Source organism: Salvelinus namaycush, chromosome 20 (assembly GCF_016432855.1).
Source record: "Salvelinus namaycush isolate Seneca chromosome 20, SaNama_1.0, whole genome shotgun sequence".
In the NCBI taxonomy this organism is placed as follows: domain Eukaryota; kingdom Metazoa; phylum Chordata; class Actinopteri; order Salmoniformes; family Salmonidae; genus Salvelinus; species Salvelinus namaycush.
The window spans coordinates 7,545,300-7,567,727 of NC_052326.1; the positions used below are offsets into that span (position 1 = coordinate 7,545,300).

At 46.7% G+C, this 22,428-nt stretch overlaps 1 protein-coding gene across 9 annotated transcripts in view; it reads left to right on the top strand.

The window, feature by feature from the left end:
- The window catches only part of LOC120065000 (R3H domain-containing protein 2), an 80,017-nt gene that overhangs the window by 52,683 nt on the left and 4,906 nt on the right, over positions 1-22,428 (top strand). For 5 of the 9 annotated variants that reach the window (XM_039015630.1, XM_039015628.1, XM_039015634.1 and 2 more), the window contains 8 exons: positions 935-1,231; positions 3,648-3,786; positions 9,390-9,553; positions 10,128-10,300; positions 11,028-11,125; positions 11,903-12,019; positions 16,191-16,360; positions 16,556-16,694. In XM_039015630.1, coding sequence (XP_038871558.1) covers positions 935-1,231; positions 3,648-3,786; positions 9,390-9,553; positions 10,128-10,300; positions 11,028-11,125; positions 11,903-12,019; positions 16,191-16,360; positions 16,556-16,694 — 1,297 coding nt within the window. The remainder of the gene's footprint in view (positions 1-934; positions 1,232-3,647; positions 3,787-9,389; positions 9,554-10,127; positions 10,301-11,027; positions 11,126-11,902; positions 12,020-16,190; positions 16,361-16,555; positions 16,695-22,428) is intronic. The other 4 variants (XM_039015636.1, XM_039015637.1, XM_039015632.1 and 1 more) reach the window with 3 other exon arrangements.

Genomic DNA, 22,428 nt, shown 5'->3' on the forward strand with positions numbered 1-22,428 from the left:
ACGTCCTCCTTCCTGGGATTTTCACGCAAGACAGTGTTTAGGGTTTGCTGAGATTGGTGCGACAAACAAAAAACATCTAGTCAGCGGCAGTGCTGTTGTCGAAAACAGCTCGTTGATGAGAGAGGTCGAAGGAGAATGGCAAGAATCGTGCAAGCTAACAGGCGAGCCACAAATAACGATGTAGTACAACCGTGGCGTGCAGAACGGCGTCTCGGAATGCCGTTTTTGTTAGGGGGAGGTAGTTCCAAAAACGTTGGAATGGTTTACTCGACCGACATTGGACAATTGAGGAGTGGAAAAACATTGCCTGGAACATGACAGCGAGTTCAGTTTACTTTAGTGGCCTGCGCATTCGCTAGACCCTCAACCCAAAAGCGCATTTTGGCATGAGATGGAGAACTGGCTGTTCACAGCATGAACGTACCGTTGTCCAATCTGCAGCAACTGTGTGATGCATGAACTAACATCCCTGTGGAACGTTTCCGACACCTTGTAGAATGCCCCGGATAATTCAGGTTGTTCTGGAGGCAAAGGGGGGTCCGAACCAGTACTAGATGGATGTACATAATAAACTGGCCGGTGAGTGTATATACTGTTATACAGTGGGGTCCAAAATTATTGATACTGAGCTTTATTCTATGCGCACATTTTTATTGTATTATATTATTTTATACTTCTACTCAAGAGAAAGTAATAAAAACAATTCTCTAAAAGCTAGGGGTCAATTGACGCCCCTCTTTTCAATACCTCACCTCGCGAGGACAAAGGTAATTTTCTAAAACATTTTATGAGATTGGAGAACACGTTGGGAGGGATCTTAGACCATTCCTCCATACAGAATCCTTCCAGATCCTTGATATCCTTTGTGAACTTTACCCAGTAAGTTTACGGTTTTCAACCCACCAGTAACTCTAACCCCTCGTCTCTCTCTCAGGGTGAGGAACTGGCTCCCCAGTTCAGCCAGATGACTCTGAGTAGACAGGGTTCCGGCGAGGCCCCAGAGCCCCCCACCATGTACCAGACCCAGGGGCCCACTGTCCTCACCCAACACCCCCCACCCCAGACTGGCTACATCATGGCCACCACAAGCCAGCCCCTGGTCCCTCCGTCTGGCTACCAGCCTAACACTGGACACCCCCACCCCCCTCCTCTTCTACCACCTCCCTCCCAGACCGTCATGCAGCCCCCTCCACCGCCACAGGGATACATGCAGCCACCTCCCCCGCAACAGGTATTATATTGTTTTTTGTTGTTGATGCAATCAGATGTTTGTAAAGCCCTTTTTACATCAGCAGCTGTGCACAAATATAATGAATACAGAGCTGAAGTTGGAATATAAGTTGACCGAAAGTACACACACAGCTTGAGAAGCTAGAGAGAGTCGAACACTTTTTGTTCGACAACTTTACCATCAAGTGTAAGAAAGTGTCAATGGTGTGATTCCTGTGAAATCGCAGCTGGATTCACACACGGCGACGGTGTGACAGTGTCTCTCTCCCACTCAGTGCTGTGTGACTGGCTGTGAAGTCTGCGCTCTCTCTGTGCTCTCTTTTCTCTACCTCTACACCTCGCTAAATGTCTCCCTGCCTCCACTGTTGCGTCTCCCTGCCTCCACTGTTGCGTCTCCCTGCCTCCACCGCTGCGTCTCCCTGCCTCCACCGTTGCGTCTCCCTGCCTCCACCGCTGCGTCTCCCTGCCTCCACCGCTGCGTCTCCCTGCCTCCACCGCTGCGTCTCCCTGCCTCCACCGCTGCGTCTCCCTGCCTCCACCGCTGCGTCTCCCTGCCTCCACCGCTGCCTCTCCCTGCCTCCACCGCTGCCTCTCCCTGCCTCCACCGCTCCCTCTCTCTCCCTGCCTCCACCGCTACCTCTCTCTCCCTGCCTCCACCGCTACCTCTCTCTCCCTGCCTCCACCGCTACCTCTCTCTCCCTGCCTCCACCGCTGCCTCTCCCTGCCTCCACCGCTGCCTCTCCCTGCCTCCACCGCTGCCTCTCCCTGCCTCCACCGCTGCCTCTCTCTCCCTGCCTCCACCGCTGCCTCTCTCTCCCTGCCTCCACCGCTGCCTCTCTCTCCCTGCCTCCACCGCTGCCTCTCTCTCCCTGCCTCCACCGCTACCTCTCCCTGCCTCCACCGCTGCCTCTCCCTGCCTCCACCGCTGCGTCTCCCTGCCTCCACCGCTGCGTCTCCCTGCCTCCACCGCTGCGTCTCCCTGCCTCCACCGCTGCGTCTCCCTGCCTCCACCGCTGCGTCTCCCTGCCTCCACCGCTGCGTCTCCCTGCCTCCACCGCTGCGTCTCCCTGCCTCCACCGCTACCTCTCTCTCCCTGCCTCCACCGCTACCTCTCTCTCCCTGCCTCCACCGCTACCTCTCTCTCCCTGCCTCCACCGCTACCTCTCTCTCCCTGCCTCCACCGCTACCTCTCTCTCCCTGTCTCCCGCTACCTCTCTCTCCCGGTCTCCCGCTACCTCTCTCTCTCGGTCTCCCGCTACCTCTCTCTCTCGGTCTCCCGCTACCTCTCTCTCTCGGTCTCCCGCTACCTCTCTCTCTCGGTCTCCCGCTACCTCTCTCTCTCGGTCTCCCGCTACCTCTCTCTCTCGGTCTCCCGCTACCTCTCTCTCTCGGTCTCCCGCTACCTCTCTCTCTCGGTCTCCCGCTACCTCTCTCTCTCGGTCTCCCGCTACCTCTCTCTCTCGGTCTCCCGCTACCTCTCGGTCTCCCGCTACCTCTCGGTCTCCCGCTACCTCTCGGTCTCCCGCTACCTCTCGGTCTCCCGCTACCTCTCGGTCTCCCGCTACCTCTCGGTCTCCCGCTACCTCTCGGTCTCCCGCTACCTCTCGGTCTCCCGCTACCTCTCTCTCTCTCGGTCTCCCGCTACCTCTCTCTCTCTCGGTCTCCCGCTACCTCTCTCTCTCTCGGTCTCCCGCTACCTCTCTCTCTCTCGGTCTCCCGCTACCTCTCTCTCTCTCGGTCTCTCTCTCCCTGCCTCTACCTCTCTCTCTCTCGGTCTCTCTCTCCCTGCCTCCACCGCTACCTCTCTCTCGGTCTCTCTCTCTCTCCCTGCCTCTACCTCTCTCGGTCTCTCTCTCTCTCCCTGCCTCTACCTCTCTCTTCTCGTCACACTGCCCTCCAGCCAAGCCAGTAACGAGGCGTTTGGATCCATAAAAGATTCATTTATATTCTGGAGGACAAAAACCTCCACGTCATTGACCCTACACTGGGGTTCCTACAATGCCCAAGTAGGAATTTGGCAAATAGCTGCTCTGATGTCTCTTGCTGGCTTCGTGAGGAAGTGGCAGTGCTTTCACAGTAAGGAGAATACCATGGGCAGAGTGAGATTTCTCCAGAGCACTAGTAGTGCACTAGTAGTTCCTGTAGTGTGCCCTTCATGACAGCCACTAAAGCCATAAGGCAGCATGGCTTACAGATCTGTCTCTCTCGCAGAACTCAACAATTAGGGAGCTAACTCCGACGGAGTCAAGCTCGTAGGGTGGAAAGCAAACACCCTGCACCGCCTGGGATAGTTTGTTGGATGTGCAATAGTTGATTTCTAGTTTGCTTCTCTATTCATTCACCTTGGTTGGAAAGTTTATTTTTTTAACTGAACGGTGTGTTTCTCCCCTCCCTCCCTCTACCGAACCCCTCCGCAGATTCATGTGTCGTATTACCCACCTGGGCAGTACCCCAGCACGGGGCAGCAGTACCGGCCTGGACCCATGACTCACCAGGTGTCCTACCCTGCCCATACCCAGCACTCCCAGCCGATGACTCAGCCCACACAGCAGTCAGGTCAGTACCATGCCCATCCCTCTCATCTACCTATCTGACTGTCTTTAAAGTGCCTTGCAGTTTAAATTACATCCGTCCTTGTTCTCACACACCAATTTAGATTCATCTACTTGCATGAGGGTACTGAATACAACTGTTTTTGCAAACTAATTACCCGATTTTTAAACAGGATCATTAGCATGTCAAATTCGGATTTTTGGGGGGGCCAAACGCCAACTACGTTTCTACACTTCATATTAAAATGAAGATACACAGTTGCGTGAGAACCTTGCTTAGATCCAGTAGTGTGGGTGAAAAGTAAGCAGGACTGGGGAAAGCCAGGACTCCTGTACACTTTTTTTTTTAAATTAACAGTGTGTTGCGTTTTAGGCATTAAAACCGTCATCAAGGCGTTGATGACCGAATCGCTGCCTACCTGATTTGGCAACACTGTATACGGGAGTCCGTTGGGCTACCCAGTCAACACGATCAACAGAAACACCACCAATAAGGTTCAGATATGTAAAATATTTCAAATCAAATGTTATTTGACACATGCGCCAAATACAACAGGTGTTGACTTTACAGTGAAATGCTTACTTACGGGCCCTTTCTCAAAAATGCAGTTAAAAAGAAAGACAAAATGTATAAAAAATAGGAAATGGTAACAACAAAAAACATTAACAACAATAACTAGCCTATATACAAGGAGTACCGGTACTAAGTCAAAGTGCGGGGGCACCGGTTAGTTGAGGTAATATGTACATGTAGGTAGAGTTATTAAAGTGGCTATGCATATATGATAACAACTGAGAGTAGCAGCAGTGTAAAAGGGGGGGTGCAAATAGTCTGGGTAGCCATTTGATTAGATGTTGAGGAGTCTTAAGGCTTGGGGGTAGAAGCTATTGAGAAGCCTCTTGGACCTAGACTTGGCGCTCCGGTACCACTTGCCATGCGGTAGCAGAGAGAACAGTCTATGACTAGGGTGGCTGGAGTCTTTGGCAAATTTTAGGGCCTTCCTCTGACACCGCCTGGTATAGAGGTCCTGGATGGCAGGAAGCTTGGCCCCAGTGATGTACTGGCCCGTTCACACTACCCTCTGTAGTGCATTGCGGTTTGAGGCCGAGCAGTTGGCATACCAGGCAGTGATGCAACCAGTCAGGATGCTCTCAATGAGGGAGTTCTGGGGACCCATACCAAATCTTTAAAGTCTCCTGAGGGGGAATATGTTTTGTCATGCCCTCTTCACGACTGTCTTGGTGTGTTTGGACCATGTTAGTTTGTTGGTGATGTGGACACCAAGGAACTTGAAGCTCTCAACCTGCTCTGCTGCAGCCCCGTCGGTGAGAACCACATGGCCAGGTCTCCGACCTCCCTATATGCTGTCTAGTCGTTGTCGGTGATCAGGCCTACCACTATTGTGTCATTGGCAAACTTAATGATGGTGTTGGAGTCGTGCCTTGCCGTGCAGTCATGAGTGAACAGGGAGTACAGGAGGGGACTGAGCATGCACCCCTGAGGGGCCTCTGTGTTGAGGATCACACGTGGCGGATGTGTTCCTTAGCTTATTGATGAGCTTTGAGGGCACTATGGTGTTGAACGCGAAGCTGTAGTCAATTAATAGCATTCTCACATAGGTGTTCCTTTTGTCCAGGTGGGAAAGGGCAGTGTGGAGTGCGTCTTCTGTGGATTTGTTGGGGTGGTATGCAAATTGGAGTGGGTCTAGGGTTTCTGGGTTAATGGTGTTGATGTGAGCCATGACCAGCCTTTCAAAGCACTTCATGGCTACAGACGTGAGTGCTACGGGTCGGTAGTCATTTAGGCAGGTTAGCTTAGTGTTCTTGGGCACAGGCACTATGGTGGTCTGCTTAAAACATGTTGGTATTACAGACTCGGACAGGGAGAGGTTGCAAATGAAGACAATTGCCAGTTGGTCAGCGGATGCTCTTAGTACACGTCCTGGTAATCCGTCTGGCCCTGCGGCCTTGTGAATGTTGACCTGTCTAAAGGTCTTACTCACATCGGCTGCGGAGAGCGTGATCAGTCTTCTGGAACAGCTGGTGCTCTCATGCATGTTTCAGTGTTATTTGCCTCAAGCGAGCATAGAAGCAGTTAGCTCGTCTGCTAGGCTCGTGTCACTGGGCAGCTCTCGGCTGTGCTTCCCTTTGTAGTCTGTAATGGTTTGCAAACCCTGCCACATTCGACGAGCGTCAGAGCTGATGTAGTACGATTTGATCTTTGTCCTGTATTGATGCTTTGCCTGTTTGATGGTTCGTCAGAGGGCATAGTGGGATTTCTTCTAAGCTTCTTGGTTAGAGTCCCGCTCCTTGAAAGCGGAAGCTCTAGCCTTTAGCTTAGTGCGGCTGTTGTCTGTAATCCATGGCTTCTGGTTGGGGTATGTACGGTCATTGTGGGGATGACGTCATCAACGCGCTTATTGATGAAGCCAGTGACTGATGTTGTGTACTCCTCAGTGCCATCGGCGGAATCCTGGAACATATTCTAGGCTCTGCTAGCAAAACAGTCCTGTAGCTTAGCGTCTGCTTCATCTGACCACTTTTTTTTTTATTGATCGAGCCACTGGTGCATCCTGCTTTAATTTTTGCTTGTAAGCAGAAATCAGGAGAATAGAATTATGGTCAGATTTGCCAAATGAAGGGCGAGGGAGAGCTTTGTATGCATCTCTGTGTGTGGAGTAAAGGTGGTCCAGTGCCCCCCCCCCCCCCCCGGTTGCACATTTAAAATGCTGATAGAAATTTGCTAAACCTGATTTTAGTCACCCTGCATTAAAGTCCCCGGCTACCAGGCGTGCCGCCTCTGGGTGAGCGTTTTATTGTTTGTCTATGGCGGAATACATTTTATTCGATGCTGTCTTAGTGCCAGCATCAGTCTGTGGTGGTATGTAGACAACTATGAAAAATACAGATGGAAACTCTCTAGGTAAATAGTGGGGTCTACAGCTTATCATGAGATACTCTAGCTCATGTGAGCAATAGTTTGAGACTTCCTTAGATATCGTGCACCAGCTGTTATTTACAAAATACATAGTCCGCCGCCCCTTGTCTTACCAGACACCGCTGTTCTATCCTGCCGGTACAGCGTATAACCAGCCAGCTGTATGATGATAGTGTCGTTGTTCAGCCACGACTCTGTGACGCATAAGATGTTACAGTTTTTAATGTCCCGTTGGTAGTTTAAACTTCTGCGTAGGTCATCGAATTTATTCTCCAAAAATTGCATGTTTGCTAGCAGAATGGAAGGAAGTGGGGGTTTATTTGATCGCCTATAAATTCTCAGAAGACAGCCCGCCCTCTAGCCCCTTTTTTCTCCGCCGCCTCTTCACGCTAATCACGGGGATCTGGGCCTGTTCCTGAGAAAGCAGTATATCATTCACGTCGGGCTCGTCGGACTCGTTAAAGGAAAAATAAAGATTCTGCCAGTCCGTGGTGAGTAATCGCAGTCCTGATGTCCAGATGTTATTTTCGGTCATAAGAGACTGTAGCGGCAACATTATGTACACAATAAGTTTTTAAAAAACAATCGGTTGGGGACACGTAAAACGTCAGCCACCTTCTCCGGCGCCGTTTTAATTGGGTTGAGGTCGGGTGATTGTGGAGGCCAGGTCATCTGATGCAGTACTCCATCACTCTCCTTCTTGGTCACATAACACTTACACAGCCTGGAGGTGTGTTGGGTCATTGTCCTGTTGAACAACTAATGATAATTCCACTAAGCGCAAACCAGATAGGATGGCATATCGCTGCAGAATGCTGTTGTAGCCATGCTGGTTAACTGTGCCTTGAATTCAAAATAAATCACTGACAGTGTCACCAGCAAAGCACCTCCACACCATCACACACCACCTCCTCCATGCTTCACGGTGGGAACTACGCATGTGGAGATCATCCATTCTCCTACTCTGCGTCTCACAAAGACACAGCGGTTGGAATCAAAAATCTCAAATCAGACCAAAGGACAGATTTCCACCTGTCTAATGTCCATTGCTCGTTTTTCTTGGCCCAAGCAAGTGTCTTCTTATTGGTGACCCTTTAGTAGTGGTTTCTTTGCAGCAATTCGACCATGAAGGCCTGATTCACGCAGTCTCCTCTGAACAGTTGATGTTGAGATGTCTGTTGCTTGAACTCTGAAGCATTTATTTGGGCTGCAATTTCTGAGGCTGGTAACTCGAATGAACTTATCCTCTGCCATTCCTGTGGTGGTCGTCATGAGATCCAGTTTCATCATTGCGCTTGATGGTTTTTGTGACTGCGCTTGAAGAAACTTTCAAAGTTCTTGGAAGTGTTCCGGATTGTTTCTCTTAGCTTATTTGAGCTGTTCTTGCCATAATATGGACTTGGTCTTTTACCAAATAGGGCTATCTTCTGTATACCACCCCTACTTTGTCACAACACAACTGATTTGGCTCAAACGCATTAAGAAAAATAAATTCCACAAATTATCTTTAACAAGGCACACCTATTAATTGAAATTTATTCCAGGTGACTACCGCGTGAAGCTGGTTGAGAGAATGCCAACCGCATGCAAAGCTGTCATCAAGGCAAAGGATGGATACTTTGAAGAATCTCAAATATAAAATATATTTTGATTTAACACTTTTTTTTTAGGTTACTACATGATACCATATGTTTCATAGTTTTGATGTCTTCACTATTATTCTACAATGTAGAAAATAGTAAAAATAAAGAAACCCTTGAATGAGTAGGTGTGCCCAAACCTTTGCCTGGTACTGTAGGCAGGGGTAAACGTGACTAGGCAGTCAGGATAGATAATACAGATTAGCAGCAGGGTGAAGTGTGTGTGTAGTGTGTGTATGAGTTTGTAGGTAGAGTCCAGTGAGTGTGCATAGAGCCAGTGCAAAATAAACCGGGTCAATGCAAATTGTCCAGGTAGCCATTTGATTAACTGTTCAGCTGTCTTACGCTTGGGGGGGTAGAAGCTGTTCAGGAGCCTTTTGGTCCCAAACATGGCGCTACGGTACAGCTTGCCTTGTGGTAGCAGAGAGAACAGTCTATGACTTGGGTGGCTGGAGTCTTTGGCCATTTTTAGGGCCTTCCTCTGACACCGCCTGGTATAGAGGTCCTGGATGGCAGGGAGCTCGGCCCCAGTGATGTACTGGGCCTTACGCACTACCCTCTGTAGCGCCTTGCGGTCGGATGCCAAGCAGTTGCCATGCCAAGCGGTGATGCAGCCAGTCAGGATGCTCTCAATGGTGCAACTGTAGGACTTTTTGATAACTCTTTACACAAGGATCAAGGTCAGCTAAATAATGGTTACCAGGATTAAATGGCTATTTTAGCTACCACATTGTGAAATTGGGGAGAACAGTACTGAGTTCCCGAAAGTTACCATGATTATACTCGTAGGACCCTGAGCATTAAGGCTGCAACAAGCCCTACCTCCTGCTATACTGTCCTTGGCAACTTGTTAAGCTCCAGACCCGGGTCTTCCTTATATTTAGGTGTCCATTCCTTTCTTTCTAGATAGCCTGTGTTAACATAACCATGACGTGATATGGTCGTCACCAGTAGGTACAGGGTTAATAGGAGTGCAGCATTCCCAGAATACACACACACCTGTATTAACCCACTGCATGTTGTCTCCAGCAGGTCTCCAGACCATGATGCCCAGCCAGCAGCCCCAGTACCAGGGGATGATAGGAGTACCCCAGCAGCCCCAGAACCAGACCCTCATCTCTTCCCAGAGGCAGGGCATACAAGGACAGATGACCGGGATGATGGTCCAGTACCCACAAATGCCCTCATATCAGGTACAGTAGGCCCTCAATTCAAGTCAATTCAATACAACTTGATTTATTCCCTCAGGGGCAATTAAGAAAGGCAAAATGGCTGTCTGAATTGTTCTTCGGGGGGGTACATATAGGTCTATTGGATTGACTTTAATTCCGTGCACGATGATGTGCATTCTTAAATCACGCCAAGTGTACATGAACTTTTCAGAGTTCCTCAAGGCTTTGTTTTTATTGAATATGCCACCTCTGTGATGCTATTTCTAGTGTCAATTTTGTACTGCTATGTCGACGATAGACAGCTGTACATTTCAATGAAACGTGGTAAAATAACTACAACCCTTTTCTTGATCAAAGTCTTAACCGGTTTGTGACTCTTGTCTATTTTAAGACGTGGATCTAAAGAGGAGCCAGACAACTTCTCTCTCCGATTATGAATATTTCTGAATGTATTATTTAGTTCAAAGACCAACCCCAGAACATAAGTGAACCCCACTAACCTTTCCCGAGTCAAGTATTCCACAGTGTCATTAGTTTACGCCCCGTTCTGGCTAAGCGATATCTACAGTATATCACCTTCTACATCTCCCATCAGGTGCCGGTGGCCAATGAGTCTCAGCAGGCGGTACAGCAGCAGTACCAGCAGCAAGTCATGGTGCCAGTCAGCCAGTCTCTCCAGACTGTCCAGGGGGTACAGGGACCCATGGCAGGCCAAGGATTGCCCATATACTATAGCGTCATCACCCCCACACAACAGAACAGCACAAGGTAGATGCGTAAAATATGATGTATTATATAAGTGCTTGATATTGTATAGGGGAAAAACTCCACTACTCCCAACATGTCACACACACCTGGGTGACGCCACAGCAGACATTTTGAGCTAGAACCCCAGATAACTTGTTCTTAATAAGTATTAGTTACAGCTCACTTGTAGAAGTAACAAAATTGTAATAAAGTACGCTTAAAAAAACAAAAGCATTACATATAATTTGCCTGAACTCCCGAAGCAGAGTAATGGTCTGAATCCATCCAGGTATGAATTAAATTGTTTAACACTGTCTGTTAACAAGACGTGTTCTGCCAGTGCGTCTATCTGTAACACGTTCTCCTGCTGACACGTCAACCGCTTGAATGCACGCTTAAGTGTTTGACACCCTGAGGTCATTACAAACTATTGAATAGGATAGAAACTCACAAGACTGGAATCAATAAGCAACCTCTTGAACACTTGAATCTGTATTTTCTGTGACTCTCTCACACACACACACACACACACACACACACACACACACACACACACACACACACACACACACACTTCCTGCTTTCACATTCCTTCTACACGCTTGCTAAACAAAATATTTGCATTGTAATTGAAGCCTAGCAGACCGCAGCTTGTCGGCGTGATATGCCTACCGTCTGTGCATGTGGAGGGCTGCCAAGTGCTTACACAGTGTGTGTGTGTCGCTGTGTGTGTGTGTGTCTCTCCCAGCCCATCAGTGGGGTACCTGCAGCCCAACTCAGAGCAGTACCAGATGAGCCAGTCTCCATCCCCTTGCAACCCTCAGCAGATGCAGCAGCAATATTCAGGTGACTGTTCATCTGGTTCACAAAGAGATGTTTTTTGGACTTTGTTGATTACGTCAACCAGCTGTGTTAGTACTGGCCTTGACATATAAGCCTAGACTCTAGACCAGCGTTGCGTTTAGGAGTTTGCGACATACTGTACATGGTCCATTGCAAATAGAAATGCCACAAAGAGAGCTAACATTATTCTTAACTTTATGGAAAGTCTGTTCTCCACTATATATATTTTTCTGGACACTTGACAACATTGTGTCATACTAAATGTGACCTTGCCTGGATTGAAGAACACTGTTTCTGTATGATAAGTTGGATTAAGGAATAAAGACAGACACCAATGTTAAGTTCAATAGCCTTGTTAAGCATTGTACAAATCCCTACGCCTGGAGTCTGGGGAACAGTCCAACTAGTCGATTACCTATCAACTAGACTCCGTAACATCATCCTTTTCAATAGAAAGTGCAAACATAACGGCATAACATTGAGTTCTTAACAGTCAAGTCATAACAATTGAAAAGCATGACATTTTCTTTTTACTTCAGCTGTCATCTTCCTTTTTTAAATTTTTTAAATTTTTGAAATATTTTTTTAAATTAACAGACAACAAGTTAAGTCTCTTGCTTACAGAGTAAGCCTGTCCGGTGGCTTGCACAGCCGACCCACCCGTGAGTAAGTATTGGCTCTGACAGGGGTAGGATTAGGGCCACGAGCTGGAGAGTTTGGTGGGGTAGAAGCTTCACCTTCAGTTGGCTCATGTCTCAATTCTGCACCCCTTACCCTTAGGCCTGGACTGTGATCCAGCTCATCTAAGTGAGTGTATGGCATGTTCTGGTTTGTCTGCTCTGCTACGCGCAGATCCACCCGATTGCGACGATAGAGGGAGCCACCAACATCCACCAGGTAAGAACGTGGTGCAACTCTCTGTAGGCATGTGCCCAGCCTCCAAAGTCCTGTGTGGTCTCCCGGCAGCGGTTTCATCCTTATAGTTTCACCCACCTCCAGCTCTGGTAGGTCTCGAGCAGTCCGGTCGTAGAAGCACTTAGCGAGCTGCTTTCTGTGACGCAGTTTGTCCGTGACGCCAACCATGACGCAGGGCTCAAGTAGCTTGTTAGCTACGGGGATAGTAGTCTTCAGACGTCTGGACAGAAGGCGTTGTGCTGGGCTGCTGTCCATGTTTTCGGTGGGTGTGTTCCTCCACTGTAAGATCGCTTTCCATGGGTCGTTGCTGTCGCGCAAGGCCCTGCTTAACAGGTTTTTTGCAATCTTGACAGCTGATTCTGCCTTGCCATTTGCTTTTGGGTGTCTTGGAGAGGAGGTCACGTGGTCAAACTCCCATTCTGAGGCGAAACGCTTGAACTGTGCAGTGAATTGTGGGCCATTGTCCGTGATTACCTTGTCAGGCTGACCTTGCCTTGCAAACTGCGCCTTGCAGCGCTTTATGACCGTCTCTGCAGACAAGTCAGGGAGCAGTTCAATTTCCCAAAAGTCAGAGTAATGATCAACGAGGAGAAGATAGTCCTTTTGTCTGTGGCTGAATAAGTCCATGCTGATGATTTGCCAGGCCCTTGTGGGCAGTTCGTGTGACATCATGGTTTCCTTTTGCTGTTCATGAGCGTACTCGTTGCATGTGGTACAGTTGCTGACAAAGTCTTTAATTTCTGCTTGCATGTTTGGCCAGTATAATGTTTCACGAGCCTGACGGTAGCATGCGTCACCTCCAACGTGACTGGAGTGTATGCGGGTAAGCATCTCTGGACGTAGTGATTTGGGAATAATGACCTTCTGACCTCTGAACAAGACGCCATTTTGCACACTGATCTCATCTCGAAAGGTCCAGTATTCTCTCACTGTGAAAGGTGTCTCCTCTTTCAGATATGGCCAACCTGCGAGAGCCATGGACTTCAGTGACTGTAGGTGTTCGTCCTTGTCAGTATGTTGCCTGATCTGGGCTAGGCGGTGATCTGTCACGTTTAAGTAGTCTGCCTGATTGATCTGTTGAACATCTTGTTGTTCCTGCTGTAGCGAACAGATGGCCTGCCGCTGATAGGCAGTGCCTCTACCTGTACATTGTGCTGTTGCCCTGCTCAGTGTGTCGCTGATGTACATCTCTGGTCCTGGCTTGTAAATGACCTTCAGGCTGTAGTTTTGCAGAGTCAGGAGCATACTTTGAAGCCTCTTGGGCGCGTTGAGGAGAGGTTTACTGAATATGGCAATGAGTGGTTTGTGGTCAGTTTCAGCGGTGACCAGCTCTCGACCATATAAGTAGTGATGGAATCGCTGGCAGGAGAAGACGATGCTGAGGCACTCTTTCTCAATTTGTGCATAGTTTTGTTCGGTGGGGGTGAGCGCTCTCGAGGCAAACGCAACGGGCTGGCCTTCCTGCATAAGGCAGCATCCAAGTCCCCTTTGGCTAGAGTCGCTCTGGATTGTGACAGGCTTCGTGACGTCGTAGTAGCGCAACACTGGCATGGATGAAGCCAGAGATTTCATCTCCTGCACTGCGGCCTCGTGCTTGGGTAGCCAGTGCCATGGTGTGTCTTTGTCCAGCAACCGGCGCAGAGGCTCACAGACTGCTGATAGGTGTGGCATGAACTTTGCAAGATAGTTTGCAAAGCCGATGAGACGCTGTACTCCTTTTGCATCAGACGGGTTTGGCATGTCGAGGATCGCTTGGACCTTGTCTGGGTCCGGCTTCAGGCCTTTTGCCGAGAGAATGTGGCCATGGAAGTGGACGTCTTTCACCTTGAACTGCAGCTTCTTCAGGCCAAGACGAAGCTTAACTGATCGGCAGCGCTCCATCAGTGCCAGGAGCTTCACATCGTGGTCGCGTTCTGCTTCTTCGTCTGTTTCACCACAGCCTACGATCAGGATATCATCGGCGATGGGTTCAATGCCCTTGAGCCCAGCCAGTAACTCGTGCTGCTTGCGTTGGTATACCTCAGGCGCCACTGAGACACCAAACGGGAGCTTGAGCCAGCGTTTCCGACCCCAGGGGGTCCAGAAGGTAGTCATGAAGCTGCTTTCTTCGTCCAGCTTGCATTGAAGGAATGCATCTCGGGCATCCACCAAGGTGAAAATCCTGGCCTTGGGAAGCTTATAGAGGACATCCTCTAGTGTCGGCATGATGTAGTGGGATCGTTTCAGTGCTTGGTTCAGATGCTTTGGGTCGATGCAGACCCTCAGCTTCTCTGGTTTTTTCACTATGACCATATTGCTGATCCAGTCAGTTGGTTCAGTCACAGATGTCATGTGGCCATCGGCCTCATACTTGTCCAGCTGGGCCTTCACAGCCACTTTCATTGCAATGGGCACATTGCGAGGAGCACACTGGACTGGAGTAATGCTCTCATCCACTTCAAAGTGTACCTCCCCAGGCACTGATTCAACGGGCATGTTGAATACATCGTCATATCTGCTGAGTAGTTGTTCTTTGGACAGGGGTCCATGCTGGACATGATCCACAATGTGCAGGTCATTTGGTACAGTGAACTGCATCAGTCCCAGGCGTTCGCATGTAGAGCCTGAGAGGAGAGGATTTTGACTGGTTTTCACAATCTCGAACTCCAGCTTGTGTTTGCGTCCCCGAATAACACATTCGGTCTCAAAGGTGCCCATAGAGCTCATTAGTTCTCCTGAGTACAGCTTTAGTCTAGTATCGCTGGGAAATAGATGTGTGTCAGGTGCCAGATTGATTTTGTCTTTGTAGCTCATTACGTTGCATGTAGCACCCGAATCCAGTTGACGTTGTTGCTTGTTGTGTAATCGTAGTGTCACAAACCATTTCTTCCCTCTTGAGTGTACAGCCCCAATGGATTCATGCATGTAAATGTCACTTTCACTGTTCAGCTCTGAACATTGAGTAACATCATCAACACAGTGAATCTTGCCCTCACTCACCCTTCTTTTGCTTTTGAGACACACTTTTGCAAAGTGATTATTAGTTCCACAAGCTCTGCATGGTTTTCCATAGGCCGGGCAGTGCTCTTTGCCACGTGTGTGTGTATTCCCACAGTATTTACATGCTACGGGGCTCTCTGTGTTCACCGTTCGTGGTGAATTACTCTGCCTCGATTGGTTTTGTCTGAATGTCTGCCTAGCAACAGCGTGAACAGTATCAACGTCGGAGCGTGGGGTTTCCGTTTCCATTGCTCTCATTCTCATGTCAGTGACTTCAGCAGTGCGGCACATTTCGATGGCAGTTACTAATGTTAAGCCTCTCTCTCTCAGTAGACGCCGGCGCGTATTCTCATTTGCAATTCCCAGTACTATTTTGTCACGAATCAGTTCATCTTTCAATCCCCCGTATTCACAAGTGGCGGATTTCTCTCTCAAACGGGTTACAAAGTTGTGTACTGACTCACCCTCTTCCTGTTTGCAGCTTCCGAAAACGAACCGCTCGTAAATTACGTTTCTGGCGGGTTTGAAGTAATTCTCCAATGCATCCAATATAGCCTTTGCATCACACTGTTGTCGTGCCGTGAGGGTGAGATTGTGCCGGTAGATATGCCTGCATTCGCTGCCCATTAAACTCCTCAGAGTTGCCGCTTGTACCTCGTTGGGTTTCTCATGTAGACCGGTCGCCAGCGCATAGTCCTCGAATTCATCCCTGAAGTTGTCCCAATTAGTATTCCAGTCCCCTGTGAGAACCATGTGATTTGGTGGCGGAATGTTCGCTGCCATAGCAATGGAATAGGAGATTTCTTTGCCTTCAGTCATGGAGGTAGGTAGTGATGCTAGCTAGCCAGCTAACAACGAGTTGATCAGTGTTGTGAGTAGGAAACGGCTTGTGTTCGCATATGGAACGTAACTGCGCCTATACTGTACTTAGCTACAAAAATAACAAACGTGTGTTTTCCGAGCCACTTCTGATACCATGTTTCTGTATGATAAGTTGGATTAAGGAATAAAGACAGACACCAATGTTAAGTTCAATAGCCTTGTTAAGCATTGTACAAATCCCTACGCCTGGAGTCTGGGGAACAGTCCAACTAGTCGATTACCTATCAACTAGACTCCGTAACAAACACTGCTGTACTGTGTAACTTCATTCAACTTTGTCTGTGTGCTACAGGAGTGCCACCCCCAGGCCCCGGGGTGATGGTCATGCAGCTTAGCGTCCCCAACGGGCCGCAGCCTACCCAGAACCCTCCTCTGGTACAGTGGAACCCCTGCAAATACTACAGCCTAGAGCAGAGGCCCAGCAAGCCTGGAGAACTCTACAAACCTGACAACACACAACAGGTACACTATGTAAGTCGCTCTGGATAAGAGCGTCTGCTAAATGACTTAAATGTAAATGTAAACTATACCACTATATTCATACCTCTCTCACTCACATTCACTCACTCACATACATGCAATACAGCGTACACATACTGTGTAGCATTCATGTAAAGGATCCTTGCTGAGTTCTGACCCCCCCCCTTTCCTTTCCAGGCCAGTACTCAGATGAGCAGTCCCCTGGCCTCCCCTACCCAGTCCCCCACTCTCTCCCCCTCAGGCAGCGTGAGCAGCGTCTGTCCTGGCCTCGGCCTACTGTCACAGTTCCCCCGGCCCGGACCAGGGTCTGCGCAAGGTAACAACACACGGGCACACACATACACAGACATGCAGTCACACACAGTCACGCTTGTGCACACACATATGTATTTGGGGTGGCAGGGTAGCCTAGTGGGTAGAGCGTTGGACGAGTAACCGAAAGGTTGCAAGTTCAAATCCCCGAGCTGACAAGGTCCAAATCTGTCGTTCTGCCCCTGAACAGGCAGTTAACCCACTGTTCCTAGGCCGTCATTGAAAATAAGAATTTGTTCTTAACTGACTTGCTTAGTTCAATAAAGGTCAAATATAAAAAATATATATAAATGTATATACAATGCATTCGGAAAGTATTCAGACCCCTTGACCTTTTCCACATTTTATGCCTTATTCTACAATTGACAATCCCCCCCCCCCCCTTATCAATCTACACACAATACCCCATAATGACAGCAAAAACAGGTTTTTATAAGTTGTTGCACATTTATTAAAAAATACATTGAAATCACTTATTTAAGTTATTATTTAAGTATTCAGAACCTTTGCTATGAGACTCAAAATTGAGCTCAGGTGCGTCCTGTTCCCATTGATCATCCTTGAGATGTTTCTACAATTTGGAGTCCACCTGTGGTTAATTCAATTGATTGGACATGATTTGGAAAGGCAGACACCTGTCTATATAAGGTCCCACTGTTGACAGTGCATGTCAGAGCAAAAACCAAGCCATGAGGTTGAAGGAATTGTCTATAGAGCTCAGAGACAGGATTGTGTCAAGGCACGGATCTGGAGAAGGGTACCAAAACAGTTCTGCAGCATTGAAGGTCTCCAAGAACACAGTGGCCTCGATAATTCTTAACTGGAAGAAGTTTGGGACTGTTCCTAGAGCTGGCTGCCCGGCCAAACTGAGCAATCAGGGAAAAGGGCCTTGGTCAAGGAGGTGACCAAGAACCTGATGGTCACTCTGACAGAGCTCCAGAGTTCCGCTGTGGAGATGGGAGAACCTTCCTGAAGGACAACCATCTCTGCAGCACTCCACCAATAAAGCCTTTATGGTAGCCAGATGGAAGCCACTCCTCAGTAAAAGGCACATGACAGCCCGCTTGGAGTTTGCCAAAAGGCACCTAAAGGACTTTCAGACCATGAGAACCAAGATTATCTGGTCTGATGAAACCCAGATTGAACTCTTCGGCTTGAAAACCAAGCGTCACGTCTGGAGGAAACCTGTCACCATCTCTACGGTGAAGCATGGTGGTGGCAGCATCATGGTGTCGGGATATTTTTTCAGGGACTGGGAGACTAGTCAGGATCGAGGGAAAGATGAATGAATCAAAGTACAGAGAGATCCTTGAAAACCTGCTTCATAGTGCTCAGGACCTCAGACTGGGGTGAAGGTTCACCTTCCAGCAGGACACCGACCTTAAGCACACAGCCAAGACAACGCAGGAGTGGCTTCGGAACAAGTTTCTGAATGTCCTTGAGTGGCCTAGCTAGAGTCCGGACTTGAACACGATCAAACATCTCTGGAGAGACCTGAAAATAGCTGTGCAGCGACGCTCCCCATCCAACCTGACAGAGCTTGACAGGATCTGCAGAGACGAATGGGAGAAACTCCCCAAATACAGGTGTGCCAAGCTTGTAGTGTCATACCCAATAAGACTTGAGGCTGTAATTGCTGCAAAAGGTGCTTCAACAAAGTACTTTTTACATTTATTTATCCATTTGAAAAAAAATCTAAACCTGTTTTTGCTTTGTCGTTATAGGTGTGTATTGTGTGTAGATTGAGAGAAACGATTTAATCATGTTTAGAATAAGGCTGTAACGTAACAAAGTGTAAAACATCAAGGGATCTGAATACTTTCCGAATATACTGTACACTGAGTGTACAAAACATTAAAACCTCTCTGGGATATGTGGACGCTAGCGTCCCAACTGACCAACATCCAGTGAAAATGCAGAGCGCCAAATTCAAATAAATTACTATAAAAATTCAACTTTCATGAAATCACACATTCAATATACCAAATTAAAGTTACACTTGTTGTGAATCCAACCAATATGGCAGATTTCAAAAAAGCTTTACGGCGAAAGCTATCTGAGGATAGCAACGAGGCAAACAAAAACAGACCATCATATTTCAACCCTCCAGGCGCGACACAAAACGCAGAAATAAAGATATAATTCATGCCTTACCTTTGACGAGCTTCTTCTGTTGGCACTCCAATATGTCCCATAAACATCCCAAATGGTCGTTTTTGTTCGATTAATTCCGTCGATATATATCCAAAATGTCCATTTATTTGGCGCATTTGATCCAGAAAAACACCGGTTCCAACTCGCGCAACATGACTACAAAAGTTACCTGTAAGCTTTGTCCAAACATTTCAAACTACTTTTGTAATACAACTTTAGGTATTTCTTAACATAAATAATCGATAAAATTGAAGACGGGATATACTGTGTTCAATACCGGAGGAAAACAAAGTGTAGCTAGCTTTCAGGTCACGCGCCTCTAACAAAGAGTACACTTCCCTCTACCCTCATTCTGAACAGTGTTACTTCTTCATTTCTCAAAGGAAGAACCTCAACCAATTTCTAAAGACTGTTGACATCCAGTGGAAGCGATAGGAACTGCAAGAAGGTCCCTTAGAAATCTGGATTCCCAATGAAAACCCATTGAAAAGAGTGACCTCTAAAAAAAGAATCTAAATGGTTTGTCCTCAGGGTTTCGCCTGCCAAATAAGTTCTGTTATAGTCATAGACATGATTCAAACTGTTTTAGAAACTTCAGAGTGTTTAAATAGGTTAAATAATGATTTTTAAGCCTTGAGACAGTTGAGACATGGATTGTGTACAGGGTTTGGTAGTAACTCAATATTTGGAAGATCAAACAAATTTTATTGGTCACATACACATGGTTAGCAGATGTTATTGTGAGTGTAGCGAAATGCTTATGCTTCTAGATCCGACAGTGCAGCTGTATCTAACAGGTGATAATCTAACAATTCCACAACAGAACCTAATACACACAATCTAGTAAAGGAATGGGATGAGAATATATATAAAAAGTATAAAATATATGGATGAGCAGTGACAGAGCGGCTAAGATGCAATAGATGGTAAAGAATAGATAGTGAAGGATACAGTGCAGTTGAAGTTGGAAGTTTACATACATCTTAACCAAATACATTTCAACTCAGTTTTTCACAATTCCCTGACATTTTAATCCCAGTAAAAATTCCCTCTTAGGTCAGTTAGGATCACCACTTTATTTTAAGAATGTGAAATGTCAGAATAATAATAGAGTGATTTGTTTCAGCTTTTATTTCTTTCATCACATTCCAAGTGGGTCAGACGTTTACATACACTCAATTAATATTTGGTAGTATTGCCTTGAAATTGTTTAACTTGGGTCAAACGTTTTGGGTAGCCTTCCACAAGCTTCCCACATTAAGTTGAAATTTGGCCCATTCCTCCTGACAGAGCTGGTGTATCTGAGTCCAAGCTTTAACTTCCTGACTGATGTCTTGAGATGTTGCTTCAATATATCCACATCATTTTCCTCCCTCATGACGCCATCTATTTTGTGAAGCGCACCAGTTCCTCCTGCAGCAAAGCACCCCCACAACATGATGCTGCCACCCCCGTGTTTCACGGTGGGATGGTGTTTTGGCTTGCAAGCCTCCCCCTTTTTCCTCCAAACATAACGATGGTCATTATGGCCAAACAGTTCTATTTTTGTTTCATTAGACCAGAGGACATTTCTCCAAAAGTAGGATCTTTCTCCCCATGTGCAGTAGCAAACCGTAGTCTGGCTTTTTTATGGCGGTTTTGGAGCAGTGGCTTCTTCCTTGCTGAGCGGTCTTTCAGGTTATGTTGATATAGGACTCGTTCTACTGTGGATATAGATACTTTTGTACCTGTTGTTCTGGGATTGATTTGCACTTTTCGCACAAGTACTTTCATCTCTAGGAATCAACGCGTCTCCTTCCTGAGCAGTATGGCGGCTGCATGGTCCCATGGTGTTTATACTTGCGTACTATTGTTTGTACAGATGAACGTGGTACCTTCGGGTGTGGAAATTTCCCCTGAAGGATGAACCAGACTTGTGGAGGTCTACAATTTTTTTTTCTGAGGTCTTGGCTGATTTCTTTTGATTTTCCCATGATGTCACGCAAAGAGGCACTGTGTTTGAAGGAAGGCCTGGAAATACATCCACAGTTACACATCCAATTGAGTCAAATTATGTCAATTGGCCTATTAGAAGCTTCTAAAGCCATGACATCATTGTCTGGAATTTTCCAAGCTGTTTAAAGGCACAGTCAACTTAGTGTATGTAAACCTCTGACCCACTGGAATTGTGATTCAGTGAATAATATGTGAAATAATCTCTGTAAGCAATTGTTGGAAAAATTACTTGTCATGCACAAAGTAGATGTCCTAACCGACTTGCCAAAACTGTAGTTTGTTAACTTCTCTGAGATATGGCCAAAAGCCAGTAAAAATGCAGAGTGCCAAATTCAAATAAATTTCTATAAAAATCCAACTTTCATGAAATCACACATGAAAGACACCAAATTAAAGCTACACTTGTTGTGAATCCAGCCAACATGTCTGATTTCAAAAAGGATTTACGGCAAAAGCACACCAAATTATTATGTTAGGTCAGTACATAGCCACAGAAAAACACAGCCATTTTTCCAGCCAAAGAGAGGAGTAACAAAAAGCAGAAATAGAGATAAAATGAATCACTAACCTTTGATGATCTTCATCAGATGACACTCATAGGACTTCATGTTACACAATACATGTATGCTTTGTTCGGTAAAGTTCATATTTATATCCAAAAATCTGAGTTTAGGCGGGACGCTACTGTCTCACTTGGCCAAAAGCCAGAGAAAATGCAGAGCGCCATATTCAAATTTCTATAAAAATCAAACTTTCGTTAAATCACACATGAAAGATACCAAATTAAAGCTACACTGGTTGTGAATCCAGCCAACATGTCAGAATTCAAATAGGCTTTTCGGCGAAAGCAAACTATGCTATTATCTGAGTTAGCACCATTGTAAACAAGGAGAGATAAGCATATTTCAACACCTTTGACGAGCTTCTGTTGTTGGCACTCCAATATGTCCCATAAACATCACAAATGGTCCTTTTGTTCGATTAATTCCGTCGATATATATATCCAAAATGTCCTTTTATTTGGCGCGTTTGATCCAGAAAAACACAGGTTCCAACTTGCTCAAACGTGACGACAAAATATCTCAAAAGATACCTGTAAACTTTGCCAAAACATTTAAACTACTTTTGTAATACAACTTTAGGTATTTTTTTACGTAAATAATCGATAAAATTGAAGACGGGATGATCTGTGTTCAATACAGGATTAAAACAAGCATGCTTTCTGGTCACGCGCCTCTATCTAAAAGTACACAACAAGTGACACTGATTCAAAATGGCCGTACTTCTTCATTACACAAAGGAAAAACCCTCAACTAATTTCTAAAGACTGTTGACATCCAGTGGAAGCGGTAGGAACTGCAAGAAGGTCAATTAGAAATCTGTATTCCCAATGAAAATCCATTGAAAAGAGAGTGACCTCAAAAAAAAAAAAAAAAGATCTGAATGGTTTGTCCTCGGTTTCGCTAAATAAGTTCTGTTATACTCACAGACATGATTCAAACAGTTTTAGAAACTTCAGAGTGTTTTCTATCCAAATCTACTAACAATATGCATATCTTATCTTCTGGGATGAGTAGCTGGCAGTTGAA